Here is a 13,957-nt window from a genome sequence, read left to right on the forward strand (position 1 = left end):
CCACCCCCCCCGGTGCCCACCCCGTCCCCCCCATTCCACCCCCCCCGGTGCCCACCCTGTCCCCCCCATTCCACCCCCCGGCCCCCCCCATGTCCCCCCCCCTCCCCTCCATCCCATCCCCCCCCTCCCCCCATCCCCGCTGCCCCCCCGGGTCCCCCCCCATCCCCGCTGCCCCCCCGTGCCCCCCCCCGTTCCCTCCCCCCGGGGCGGAGCCGCCTCCCGCCCGGCCCCGTCGCCGCCTGCCGCCTCCCGGCACCGCCGCCCGCCGGAGCCCCGGGACCCCCCCGGGACACCCCCCCCTCCCCGGGACAACCCCCCTCCGGTCCCGTCTGTGCCCCCCCTCCTTTTCCCGTTCCCCCCCCCACCATGACGGTGAAGCTGGACTTCGAGGAGTGTCTGCGGGACTCGCCCTGGTTCAGGTACCGGGACCCCCCCCGGGGTAATTGGGGACCCCCCGGCACCGGGACAACCCCTTCCCCCCCCCCAACTTGTCCCCTGGGCACCCCCCCCGGACCGGGACACCCCTCCCGTATGGGGACACCCCCTCTGATTTGTCCCTGAGGTCCCCCCCCGAGCATCCTCTGGTACCAGCACCCCTCAAGGCCCCCCCGACCCCCCCTCGATCCCCCCCCCCCCCGGTCCCAGGACCCCCCCGGTCCCCCCCAAACTCCATCTGCCCCCCCCATCCCCCAGGAGCAGGGCTCCCCCCCCCAAATACCAGCCCCCCCCCCCAATACCCCAGGATTGAAAATGGAGGGGGGGGCAGCCTCCCCCCAAGGGCCCCCCCCAAGCCCCCAGCTCCCCCCCCATCACACTGGGGGGGGCAGGGGGCAGTTGGGGTCACAGGTGGCCTTGTGCAAGAGACCCCCTCCTCGTGCAACCCCCGCCCCTTGTGCAAGGTCCCCTCACACAAGCGTGCGAGACCCCCGGTGCACCCCCCTCGCACGAGGGTCCCCCCCCACATCGTGCAAGGGGGGCCCCCCCCGTGGGGGGAGGAAGCGGTTTCGAACACGCGGATGCACACCGGGAGGGGCAGGAAGCCACGGGGGGGAGGGGGTGTGCGATGGGGGTGGGGGCCTCTCGCACGGCCTCGCACACGCGTGTGCAATGGGGGGACCGTGTGATCTCACACAGCCTCGCACACACGTGTGCAATGGGGGCGTGTGATCTTGCACGGCTTCGCACATGTGTGTGCAACGGGGGGGTGATCTCCCACGGCCTCGCACACACGTGTGCGCCAGAGCCAGGGTGGGAGCGTGCAAGCTGACACGTCTTCGCACACGCGTGTGTGCTTCCAGGCTGGTGCTTGCACGGGGAGCTGCTCTTGCACGAGGGGTTTTTGCATGAGGGATGGGGGCCTCTTGCACGAGGAGGGTCTTGCACGCAAGGCCTTGCACGAGAGGGGTCTTGCACAAAGAGGCAGGGCTTGCACATGGGAGCAGGGCTTGCACGAGGGTTTCCCCTCACCCTGGGGGGGTCCTCGCACGAGGGTCGTCTCTCGCACGAGGCCTGGGGGGGCAAGGCGTCAGCCATCTTGGGGTGCCCCAATGCTTCCCCCCCCCCCAAACCTGCCCGTGATGTCACGGCATCACCACGGCGACGGTGCCCGCAGGAAGCGCCGCCGGAAGCACCCTGCGACCGCGGAGCCCCAAATCTCCCCCCAACCCCTCCAAATCCTTCCTGGCCCTCCCAAGGCCCCCCAAGCTCCCCAGGGCCCCCCAAATTCCCCCCTGACACCCCAATTCCCCCCCCAGGATCCCCCAAAGCCCCCAACACCCCCGGCCCCCCCCACTTCCCCAGTGACCCCCAACCCCCCCCATGCCCCCCCAAAACCCTTCTCTGACCCCCCAAAACGCCTCTCTGACCCCCAAACCCCCCGTGACCCCCCAAATTCCCATGTACCCCCTAAAACCCCTCTCTGACCCCCCAGCCATCCCCTGTACCCCCCAGTGACCCCCAATATCCCCACTGACCCCCAAACACCCCCAGTGACCCCCCACTGCCCCCATGTCCCCCCAAAACTCCTCTCTGATCCCCCCAAACCCCCCAGTGACCTCCCCAAACCCCCTCCCTGACTCCCCAAGCCCCCCCAAACCCCTCAAAACCCCCCAGTGACCCCTAAATCCCCCCAGACTCCTCCAAACCCCTCTCTGACCCCCCAGACCCCCCCAGTGACCCCCAAAACCTCTATGACCCCCCCAAACCCATCTCTGACCCCCAAACCCCCTCTATGAACCCCTAAACACCCCCAGACCCGCCCAAATCCCCTCTATGACCCCCCCAAACTCCCTCTGGATCCCCCCAAACTCCCCAGTGACCCCCCCAAACCCCCCCTGTCCCCCCCCCCAGGGCGGCTGTGGAGGAGGCAGAGGCCGATGTGGCCGAACTTGAGACCCACCTGGAGAAGGTTGGGGGGGCACCCCAAAACAGGGGGGGGGCAGATAGGGGGGCCTTAAGGTATTTGAAGGGGTGGGATCCCTTGGGTTTAGGCCCCCCCCAAGGATTTAGGGGGGTCCCTAAGGGATTTGGGGGGGCCCAGGTTGCTCCTGGGGTTTGGGGATCCCTGAGGGATCTGGCCCCCCCCCCCCCCCCCCCGGATCCAGGAGGACTGGGCAGGGGGGGGGCTCTGGGAGCCCAGGCAGGGCCAGGGTGGTCTTGGGGGAGTCCTGGAGGTTTGGGGATTCCCATGGGATCTGGGGGGATCTCGGAGTCCTGGGCAGTGCAGGGGGGGTCCTAGGGGGGTTCCCCGGGGTTTGGGGATCCTCAAGAGATCCTGGGGGATGTAGGGGGATCTAGGGGGGCTTTGGAGTCCCAGGCAGTGCTGGGGGGGGGTCCTGGGGGTGCTGGGGGGGTTCCCTGGGGTTTGGGGACCCCCAAGAGATCCTGGGGGATTGTGGGGGGGATCTGGGAGGGACATTGGAGTCCCAGGCAGTGGCGGGGGGGGGGGGGGTCCTGGGGGTTTCCCCTGGGGTTTGGGGCTCCCTGAGGGATCCCAGGGGATCGGGGGTGTCTGGGGCCGGGGGGGGGATCCCCAAGAGGCTGACGGTGCCCCCCCCAGGTGCTGAAGCTGTGCTCCGCCATGCTGGAGGCCGGACGGCAGCTGGAGGGAACAAGCCGGGCCTTCGCCGCGGGGCTGCGGGAGCTGGCGGGGATCCCCCGCGGGGACCCCCTTGTGCGGGTGAGCACCCCCAAACCGAGGGGGGGTCCCAGGGGGTTTGGGGATCCCCAAAGGGGGGAGCACCCCAAAACGGGGGGGCCTGGGGTGATTCTGGGGGGTCCAAAGTGGGTCTGGGGGTGCCAGAGCCCCTGATGTGAGCAGGCGCCCCAAAATTGGGGGGGTCCCAGGGCTTGTGGGAACCCCCTGATCCAGGTGAGCACCCCAAATTGGGGGTCTGGGGGGGGGGGGGCTACAGGGCTATTGGGGGGGCCCTGGGGGTTGGGGGGCCCTGGGGCCTGCTGGAGGATTTTGGGGGGCTCAGGGAAGGGATGGGGGGGCCCGGGGAATGTGGGGGGAGGGATGGGGGTCCCAGCCCCGACCCCCCCGACCCCCCCCCCAGGAGGCTCTGGAGAAATTCTGTGACTCCCTAGAGCAGATGATGGACAGCCACGAGGTAAGCAAGCCACGGCCCCTCTCCCTAGACCACGCCCCCTTCATCCCAAGCTCCACCCCCTCTAAGCTCCTCCCAACCCTCTCCCACCTGGCCCCGCCCTGTCCCTTGCAAAACCACGCCCCCTCCCAACTGGCTCTCACACCCCATCAAGAGCCACGCCCCCTCCCGGCCTGGCCACGCCCCCAGGAGCCCAACGAGGGATCCCTCAGCCCCCTGCCCCCCTCCCTGGGGACCCCCCCGGGTCCCTCTGACCCCCCCTCCCCGTGTCCCCCCAGGAGCTGCAGGACAGCACCCAGGTCGCCCTGCGCCGTCACCTCCACACCCTGCTCAAGGAGTGAGTGGGGGGGGGGTCCCATGGGTGCTGGGGGGGGGCATGGGTGCCATGGGGGTCCTGGAGGTGTTGGGGGGCAACCAGAGATGCTGGGGGTAGCCCATGGGTGCTGGGGGGGGAACCATGAGTGCTAGGGGTAGCCTATGGGTGCTGGGGGGGCATGGGTGCCACGGGGCTCCTGGAGGTGACGGGGGACCCCATGGGTGCTGTGGGGTCCCTATGGGTGCTGGGGGGCAGCCAGGGATGCTGGGGGGTCCCATTGGTGCTGGGGAGTCCCATGGGTGCTAGGGGAATCCTATACGTTCTGGGGGATCCTATTGCTGCCACAGGGGTCCTGGAGGTGCTGGGGGTCTCCCATGGGTGCTGGGGGTCCAGTGGGTGCCATGGGGATCCTACAGGACCCTATGGGTGCCGGAGAGTCCCTTGGCTGCTGTGAGGACCCTATAGACCCGGGGTGGGGGAATGTCCTGGTGGGCCACGCAGAGGCTGGGTGTGGGTGTCCTTCCCAGCGCACCCCCCCAGCAGGAGCACCCATGGATGCCCCCCCACCCAGGGAGGCGCGGGGGCTGCGGGAGGCACGTCGGGAGCGGGCGCGGGCGGCGGAGGCACTGGCGGGGGCCCTGCAGCACCACGCCGAGGTCCCGCGCCGGCGGCCCTTGGAGGCCCGAGAAGCTGCCGCCGCTTTGGGCGGGGCCCGGGGCGTGGCCCGGGCAAGGGGACTGGATTATGTTCTGCAGGTGGGTGGGGAATGAGAGGGGTGGGGCTCGTGGGAGGGGCGGGTTTGGGGGGCAGGATGGGGAGGGATTGTATAGGGCTGGAAAGGGTGTGGGGTTTTTATGGGGGCGTGGTTTAAGTGGGTGGGGCTCGAGGTGGGAGGGGCTTGTGGGAGGGGTAAGGGTGGGGTGGGGGGCTGGGGTGGCGGGGGCTGGGGAGGCGGGGGCTGGGGAGGGATTGAGTGGGGCTGGAGGTAGTGTGGCTTTTTGTAGGGGGTGTGGTCTGTCTCGGGTGGGGCTTGGGCAGGAGTGGCTTGAGGTTGGGGTGGCTTGTTGGAGGGGCGGGGTTTGGGGTGGGGAGTATGGGGAGGGATTGAATGGAGCTGGAGGCGGTGTGGGTTTGGGGGGCGTGGTTTATACTGGGGTGGGGCTTGAGGTGGGATGGGCTGGAGCAGATGGGGCTTAAGAGGGTGGGGCTTAAGAGGGTGGGGCCAGAGCAACCCCAACCTTAGTCCCCCCCCAGATCAATGTGATGCAGGACAAGAAGAAGACAGAGATCCTTCAGTTTGTGAGCAATGGGGGGGTGGAGGGTTTTTGGGGGGTCCCTGGGGGGGTCCCTGAGGGTCATGGGGGTCTCTGAGGGGTCTGGGGGGGTTCTGAGAGGGCTTGGGTGTCAACTAGGGGGGTCTGGGGGGTGTTGGGGGGCTCCTGGGGGGATGTAAAGGGGTTGGGGGGGGCTTAGGAGGGTTTGGGGGGGTCCTGGGGTGCCTGGGGGTCTCAAGGAGGGTCTGGGGGGGCCTGGGGAGGTCCTGGGGGTCTGGGCACCACTGGGGTTACTTAGGGGTGTGAAGAACTTTCAGGGAGTCCCATGGGTGATGGTGGGGGTCCATGGCTGGGGGGAGGGATCTAGGGGTCCTGAGGGGGGACAGACGGACGACACAGACTGACACACCCCCCCTCCCCGCTAGGTGCTGGCCCTGCTGGAAGCCCAGGCCGCCTTCTTCAGCCAGGGCCACCGCAGGGCCACCAGCACCCAGCAGTACCGGGGACAGCTGGGGGTGCAGGTGGGGACCCCTGCCCACCCCCAAACCCTCCCACCCTCCCCAGGGGACCCTGGCATCTGGGAGGGACCGCCCACCCACCCCCAAAACCACCCCCACCACCCACCCCAGGGGACCCTGGTGTCCAAGAGGGACCCCCACCCACCCCCAAACCCCCCCACCCTCCTCAGGGGACTCCAGCATCAGGGACCCAGGCATCTGGGGGGGACCCAGGTGGCTGGGGGGGGGGACCCAGGAATCTGGGGGGGACCCGGGTGTTGGGGGGGGGGACACACACCCAGGTATGGCAGGTGCCCAGGCATCTGGGGGGGGACCCAGGGGTGCGGGGGGTCCCCAGGCATTTGGGGGGGACACCCAGGTGTCCAGGAGGGGGTGACCCAGGGGTCCGGTCCTCGCAGCTGGACCGGCTGGTGCTGGAGGGGGCCCGGCAGCAGCGGGACATGGAGCAGCGCCACGCCCTGCTGCTGCAGCAGGTGGGCGGGGCCGGGGGCGTGGTCAGGGCACGAGGGGGCGGGGTTAAAAGGCGGGCGGGGGGGACCGAGCCTAAAGGCAGGGGGTGCACCAAGAGGGCTTTGCTAAGGGAGCGTGGTCTGAGCGAGGGGGCGTGGCCTGAGCTGGGGGCGTGGCCTTGGAGGGTTGGAGTGTGGCCGGGGTGTGGGGGGGTGGAGCTAGGTCCAAGGGGCGGGGCCGTGGGCAGTGGGAGGGGTCTGTATCTGATTGGCAGCAGGGGAGGGGCAGGCTCGGTTTTGATTGATGGGTGGGGACCCGGTTGATTGACAGGCGGGGTCAGCATTGATTGACAGCCTTCAGGTCGGGCTGGGATGATTGACAGGTAGCTGGGGCGGGGCCAGCTTTCATAAGGTTTGATTGACAGCTGGCCAGATGAACCAGCTTTGATTGACAGCCCTAGGGCAGGACTACCTTTGATGGACAGCCTCGGGGGGGTGGGGCCAAGTTGGTTGACACATCCGAGGAGGGGGCGGGCCTTTAGCAGACTGGCAGCCCCCAGGACCTATTGTCAGCAAGCAGGGCTGAGGGGCGGGTCTAGAGAGGCTGGGGGCGGGCCCAGGCTGACGGGCGGCCCCCAGGACCTATCACAGGAGACGGTGGGCGGGGCCACGGGGGAAGCGGGGCCGGGGGCCCCCCCCATGGAGGGGTACCTGTACAAGAGAGCCAGCAACGCCTTCCGCACCTGGAGCCGGTACCCCAACCCCCCCCGGACCCCCAAAAGCCCCCCCCGTACCCCCAAAACCCCCCTCACCCCCCCCCGGTGCCCTCACCCCCCCCCCGTAGCACCAAACAGCTCCAGGTACCCCTGAACAACCCCTGTACTCCCAAATCCCTGTGCCCCCCCATACCCCCAACCCCCCGTACCCCTGAATGCCCCTTTTATGGGGTGCCCCTGACCCCCCCCTTTCCCCTGGGGGATTTTGGGGTCCCCCCGACCCCCCCCTTTCCCTGGAAAGTTTGAGGGGTCCCCCGACCCCCCCCTTTCCCCAGGGGGCTTAGGGATTCCCCCCAGCCCCCTTCTTTTCCCTGACCCCCCCCTTTCCCCTGGGGGGTTTTGGGGTCCCCCCTGACCCCCCCCTTTTCCCTTGGGGGGAGTTGGGGTCGCCCCTTGACTCCCCCTTTCCCCTGGGGGGTTTTGGGGGTCCTCCTGACCCCCCAATTTCCCCCGCCCCTCAGGCGCTGGTTCACCATCCAGAGCAACCAACTGGTGTACCTCAAACGGGCGCGGGTGAGCGGGTTTTGGGGGGGGTGCTTCAGGGATGCAGATTTTGGGGTGAAGTTTTGGGGAATAGATTTGGGGGGACTGCTTTTGGGAAGCAGATTTGGGACTTTGAGAAGCAGATTTGGGGGGCAGGTTTTGGGGGCTGTAATTTGGGGGGCAGGTTTTGGGGGTCACTTTGAGTGGGGTGAATTTGGGGACATGTTCTTTGGGGGGTGGTTTTGGGGGGGTCAGGTTTGGGAGTGCAGATTTGGGGATCAGGTTTGGGGGGGCAGTTGGGGGGGGCCGGTTCTGGGGTTACAGTTTTGGGGGGTGGTTTTGGGGAGCAGGTTTTGGGGGATCAAGTTTGGCGGGCAAATTTGGGGGTCAAGTTTTGGGGAGCAGATTTTGGGGGTCAGATTCTGGGGGGATAGTTTGGGGTTGCAGATTTGGGGGGGCTGGTTTTGGGGGGTCAATTTTGGGATGCAGTTTTGGGGGCTGGTCTGGGGGGGACACTTTGAGAGGCTGAATCTTGGCAGGTGTTTTTTAGGATGTGGGTTTTGGGAGTGGATTTTGGGGGGGGCTTCAGATTTTGGGGGGCATCCCTGGTGTTGAAATTTCGGGGTGCCCCCCCAGGACCCCCCAACAGTGGTGGTGGAGGACCTGCGCCTCTGCACCGTCAAGCCCTGCCCCGACCTCGAGCGTCGCTTCTGCTTTGAGGTCGTCTCCCCTTCCAAGTGAGTGCCCAGAGACCCCCAAAACCTCGGGGGGGACCCCAAAACCCTTTGTGCCCTGCTCCCCCATGTCCCCCCCATGTCCCCTGACACCCATATCCCTGTGTCCCCTGACCCCCATGTCCCCCCATGTCCCTATGTCCCCTGACCCCTTGTGCCCCCCCATGTCCCCCTGTGTCCCCTTCTGCCCCTGACCCCCAAGTCCCTCTTTGTCCCCTGGCCCCCCCTGACCCCCCCGTCCCCCCCTTGTCCCCCAGGTCCTGTGTGCTGCAGGCAGACTCGGCGGGGCAGCAGCGAGCCTGGCTCAGCGCCGTCCAGAGCAGCATCGCCTCCGCATTCAGCCAGGGGCCCCCCCGGGACCCCCCCGGTCAGGTCGGTACCCCAAAACCTCCTCCATTGGCAGGGGGCTACCCCAAAAACCCAACTGGCTAGGTGGGTACCCCAAAAGTCCCCTGGGTGGACCTGGGACCCTCAAAAACTCTTTTGGGGGCACCAGGAACCCCCCCCAAAACCCTCCTGGGATCAGGGACACCCAAAAATCCTCCTGGGGGGGGAGATGAGGGACCCCAAAACCCTCTTGGAAGGATCAGGGACCCCCTGGGCTGGGGCTGGGACCCCAAACACTCTCCTGGGGGCATCAGGGACAACCCCCCCCAAAAAAACCTCCCTGAGAGTGATTGGGGACCCCCAAAATCCTCATGGGGGGATTGCGGACCCCCCAAAACCCTCCTGGGGTGATCTGGAACCCCCAAAACCTTTGGGGGGGGATTGGGGACTCTAAAAGCCTCATGGGGGGTCAGGGACCCTCCAAACCCTCCTGAAGAATCAATGACCCCCCCCAAAACTCTTACAGGGGAATCAGGGATCCCCAAAACTCTTCTGGAGGAGTTAAGGACCGCCCAAAATTCTCATGGGGTGATCTGGCACCCCAAAACCTTCTCCAGGGGGGATTGGGGTCCCCTCCCTACCCCCCAGGGGGGGTCCCCAAGCACTACCCAACCCCTGCCTCCCCCCAACAGCCCCCCGAACGTTCGTGGTCGGGGTCCTGGGGGGTTCGGGGGGGGCCCCCTGAATCTCAGGTTCTGGAGACGGTGCTGGGGCTGGAGGGGAATGGGAGCTGCTGCGACTGCCGGGAGCCGGCACCCGCCTGGGCCAGCGTCAACCTGGGCATCACCCTCTGCATCGAGTGCTCCGGCATCCACCGGTGAGGGCACCCCACCCCCCCCCCCAGGGCACCCCAAAAAAACCCCAGGGCACCCTGACCCCCCCTGCCCCCCAGGACCCTCAAATGTCTCCCCAAGGTCCGTCAAAAGTCCCTCAAGGGTCTCCAGATCCAGCATCAACCTCTGCCTTGACGGCTTCAGCATCTACCGGGGCACCCCAAAATGAGATAAGGGCATCCCACCCCCCCAGGGCACCCCAAAATCCCCCTGGCCCCCCCCAGACCCCCCAAAGCTCTCCCCCAAGGTCCCTCCAAAGTCCCCCAAGGGTCCCCCCATGGGCCTGCATAGCCCCCCCAAGAGCCCTTCAACACTCCTGCAAGACCCTCAGGGCACCCCAGGGACTCCCAAGATCCCTCAGAGACCCCCAAGACTCCCAGGGCCCCCCCAGGGACCTTCAGAGCCCCCCAGGATCCCCAGCCCCTCCCCAGGACCCTCAGGGCCCCCCAGTGCACCCCAAGACACCCCCAGGGACCTGCAGAGGCCCTGGGGACCCCCAGGACCCCCCCCAGAGCCCCCCAAGACCTCCCTAGGGATCATGAGAGCCCCCTGAGACCACCCAGGACCCCCCAAGACCCCTCCCAGGGACCATCAGAGCCCTCAGCCCACCCCCAGGGACCCACCAAGACCCCCCCAGTGAGCTGTAGAGCCTCCTGGACTCCCCCACTCCCCCAGGGACCCCCAATGCCCCCCAAGACCCCCCCAAGGACCTGTTGAGCCCCCCAGGGATGCCCCCAGGACCCTGAGGGCCCCCCCTGACCCCCCAAATCCCCCCCGCCAGGAGCCTGGGGGTCCACTTCTCCAAAGTGCGTTCGCTGACGCTGGACTCCTGGGAGCCTGAACTGGTGAAGGTAACTGGGAGCACTGGAAGGGGGGGGGGACTGGGATGGCCCCCCCAGGTGACACTCTGGGGGTAATGTCTGTCCCCCCCACGTGTCCCCCCCCAGTTGATGTGCGAGCTGGGGAACAGCACCCTGAACCGCATCTACGAGGCTCGGGTGGAGGAGATGGGGGTGAAGAGACCCCCCCCCGGCTGCTCCCGGTGAGAGCCCCCCCTCATACTGCACCCCAAAATTGGGAAGGGGTGTCAGACACCCCCCCAGCACCCTCAGGCCCTCAGAACCCCCCCCCAAGTCCCTAACTGGTGCCTCCTGGGATATCCCCCTCCCCACCCAAGAGGACCCCCCAGGACCCCCCAAAACCGGTCCCCCCCCCACAAGGGGCAGTGATAGGACCCCCGGGACACCCCCCTCAGGATCCTCCCTGGGACCCCCAGAACCAGCCCTTAGGACTCCCCCAGGACCCCCCCAAATCCCCACAGGGCACAGTGGGAGGACCTCCCAGCGCCCCAGGGGCAGCAAGAGGACCCCAGGACCCCTCAGCCCCCCCCTCAGGATCCCCCAGCCCCCCTAAACCCCCCCAGGACGCAGTGGGAGGACTCCAGGACCCCTCAGGACCCCCCCAGCCCCCCCTAGGGTGCAGCGGGAAGACCTCAGGACCCCCACCCCCCCCCCCGACCCCCCCAGGGCGCAGCGGGAGGACTGGATCCGCGCCAAGTACGTGGAGAAGAAATTTGTCACCGGGCTCCCAGGAGGGGGGCCCAGGCCCCGCCCATCCCACCCAGGCCCTGCCTCTCGCCCAGGCTCCACCCCCCGTGGCAGCCCCACCCCCCGTGGCAGCCCCACCCCCCGCAGCTGCCACACCCCAGGTAGGGGGAAGGGGTGGGGCTTAGGGGGATGGGGCGGGACTTAGGATGGATGGGAGGGGGGGCTTGATGGTGGGGTGGGGTTTGTGGAGGGCGGGGCTATCATTGGGCAGAGCCTGCCATTCAAGGGGAGGTGCTTATGGTGGAGGAGTGAGGCATAATGTTAAGGGGCAGGGCTTCAGTTGGAGGGGGAGGGGCTTACAGAGAAGGGCATGGCTTATCATTGGGGTGGGGCTTGTGAGGGGCAGGGCTTAGCAGTAGGTTGGGCTTATGAAGGGCAGGGCTTATGGCAAAGGGTGGGGCTATTGCAAGGAGGCGTGGCTTATGCAGAAGAGGCCTGTTTTGTGGGGGCGTGGTTTGTGGAGAACAGCTGCTGGGGTTGCAGTTTGCTGGGGGCGTGGCTTATGCATTGTGGGCGTGGTCTCCCGAGTGGGTGTGACCTCCCAGCCAGGTTGGCGGGGCTTACGGGGCAACAACCTCCTAGCAGAGGATGGGGGGAAGCTTTGGGGGGTGGGTGGGCGGCAGGATGGGCGTGCCTCTCCCCGGGTGGGCGTGTCCCGAGCAAGATGGGCATGTCCTGAAGCCCCATCCCTCCCCTCCCAGAACCCCCGGAGGCAGAGGGCCCCCCCAGCCTCCACCCCGGGGCTCTGCTCTACTGGGCAGCCCAGCACCGGCGCCTGCCCACCATGGCCGACGCGCTGGCCCACGGCGCCGACCCCGGGTGGGTCAACACCGCTGAGGAGAACCGCACCCCCCTGCTGCAAGCCGTCGCCGCGGTAACCGAGGGGGTGTTTGGGGGGGGTGGCACCCAGAGGGGCACCCTGGGGTGCTGGGAGCACCGCCCAGCTAATTGTGTATGACACCCCCCCCCAAAAAAAGAACTCGCTGCTGGCTTGCGAGTTCTTGCTGCAGAACGGAGCCAGCGTCAACCAGAGCGACAGCCGCGGGCGGGGGCCGCTGCACCACGCCACCGTGCTGGGACATACTGGGTGCGTCCCCAGTAGTGTACTGGGAAGGGGTGGGGAAGGGGGGGTGCTGCCCGTTACTCTGATCTCTATTTTATCAATGGTGGTGGCGCCCACCCCAAAAGCGGCCGGTTTGGGAAGCTAAGCAGGGGCTGCCTCGGGCACTGCCCAGATGGGTGACCTGACCCTACTCATTGAATTGGGGGGGGGTAACCCTCTTTATTTTGAGGGGAGGGCTCTATTCCCTTGGGGGGATCCATATATGCTTTGGGGGGGTTCCTGCCCCATTTTGGGGGATCGCTATTCCTTTTGGGGTAGGGTTCCTGTCCCATTTTGGGAAATCCCTATTCCTTTTGGCAGGGGGGGTTCTGTCCTCTTTTTGAGGGATCCCTATTCTTTGGGGGGTTATTTATTCCCTTTTGGGGGTCTCTATTCCCTTTCAGGGTTATCTATTCTATTTTGGGGGTCCCTAGTCCCTTAGGAGGGGTCCTTATTCCATTTTTGGGGGATCCCAAGTCCCTTGGGAGATCCCTATTCCTTTTGGGGGGGGGTCACTATTGCTTTGGGAGGGATCGCTAGTCCCTTTCTGGGGGATCCCTATTGTCTTGGGGGGTCCCTAGTCCCTTTGGGGGGTCTCTAGTCCCTTTTGGGGGTGCAATCCCTGCCCCACCATCTCCTAAGGGTCTCCCAAAATGGGGGGGGGGGGGCACCCAGCACAGCTTCCCCCACTGGGAAGCTCAGCAGGTGCCGCCCCATCCGGTGCCTGGATGGGTGACCTCACCCCCATGTGTCTGTTCCCCCTGAACCCCCATGTTTCCAACCCCCCCCGGCAATGTGCCCCCCCCAAATTCCAGCCTGGCCTGCCTGTTCCTGAAGCGGGGGGCTGACGTGAACGCGGTGGATGCAGAGGGCAAGGACCCCCTCACCATTGCCATCGAGCTGGCCAATGCCGACATCGTCACCCTGTGAGATTCCCCTCTGGGAGGCACCCATGGGTGGTGGTGGGGGCACCCATGGGTGGGGGTACCTGTCCTTCTTACACCACCCCCCCTTTTGCTCCTCCCCAGGCTGCGGCTGGCCAAGATGCGGGAGCTGGAGGCGGCCCAGGGGCAGACTGGTGGGTTTGGGGGGGCTCCAGGGGTTGGGGAGGGGTTTTGGGGTGTCCCTGGATTTGGGAGGGTCCTGAGCAGGATCTTGTGGCGGGGTGGGTTTGGGGGGGGTACAGGAGTGTTGCTGGGTGGTCCTCAGCTCCTGAGAAAGACCTAAGGGGGGGGGGGGGTTCCCCGAGTTTAGGGTGTCCTTGGGTTTGGGGGGGGGGAGCAGGTTTGGAGGGGGCCTTGGATTTGGGGGGGTCCCAGTATGGGGTTGGGGGGGGGGCTGGGTTTGAGCTGACCTCGAGGGGGTCCTTGGCGGGGCTCCCTGGGTTTGGGGTTCCCCAAGAGGGTACCTATATTTGGGGCAGCCCAAGTTTGGGGTGTCCCCATGGAGGTTTTGGGGGGGGATCCTTGGATTTGGGGGACTCCGATGGGGAGCTTGAGGGGGGATCCCCATTTTGGGGTGCCCCCACCCACCGACCTTCACCGCCCCCCCAGGCGACGACACCTACCTCGACATCTTCCGCGACATCTCCCTCATGGCCTCTGACCACCCCGAGAAGCTCGCCCGCCCCCACCACAAGCTCACCACCCTCTAGCTCCGCCCCCTCCAGACCTTGCCATGCCCCCTGGGGCAGGCCCCGCCCCCTTACAGGCAGCTTCCAATGAAATAAAGCATTGCCTTGGTCTTGCCCTTCCCATGGTCCCGTCTCTGTGCCCAGCTGGGAACATCTGATGTGGTACCTAGAATGGGGCTGGTTGGGCTACCTAGAAATGCCCTCCCAATCTTCTACCTACAACGGGCCCCACTTGGG

General features: G+C 66.9%; 1 protein-coding gene across 3 annotated transcripts; it reads left to right on the forward strand.

Moving 5' to 3' along the window:
- Positions 1 to 318: 318 nt before the first annotated feature.
- ACAP1 (ArfGAP with coiled-coil, ankyrin repeat and PH domains 1) lies at positions 319 to 13,837 on the forward strand. 3 transcript variants are annotated; one of them, XM_069799751.1, is made up of 22 exons: positions 319 to 419; positions 2,350 to 2,407; positions 3,059 to 3,178; positions 3,558 to 3,611; positions 3,887 to 3,945; positions 4,496 to 4,679; positions 5,179 to 5,223; positions 5,624 to 5,719; positions 6,115 to 6,189; positions 6,805 to 6,917; positions 7,403 to 7,454; positions 8,061 to 8,161; positions 8,416 to 8,530; positions 9,178 to 9,362; positions 10,160 to 10,229; positions 10,326 to 10,420; positions 10,905 to 11,086; positions 11,687 to 11,859; positions 11,963 to 12,072; positions 12,903 to 13,013; positions 13,116 to 13,165; positions 13,641 to 13,837. In XM_069799751.1, the coding sequence occupies exons 1-22, from the start codon at positions 367 to 369 to the stop codon at positions 13,739 to 13,741; spliced, it is 2,202 nt and encodes a 733-aa protein (XP_069655852.1). In that variant the 5' UTR covers positions 319 to 366; the 3' UTR covers positions 13,742 to 13,837. The 3 variants fall into 3 exon arrangements, with proteins under 3 accessions (XP_069655852.1, XP_069655853.1, XP_069655854.1); XM_069799752.1 differs by having other exon boundaries at positions 10,905 to 11,050; XM_069799753.1 differs by lacking the exons at positions 6,805 to 6,917; positions 7,403 to 7,454.
- The last annotated feature ends 120 nt before the right edge of the window (positions 13,838 to 13,957 follow it).

The sequence above is a fragment of the Haliaeetus albicilla genome, chromosome 13 (genome assembly GCF_947461875.1).
Source record: "Haliaeetus albicilla chromosome 13, bHalAlb1.1, whole genome shotgun sequence".
NCBI lineage: Eukaryota > Metazoa > Chordata > Aves > Accipitriformes > Accipitridae > Haliaeetus > Haliaeetus albicilla.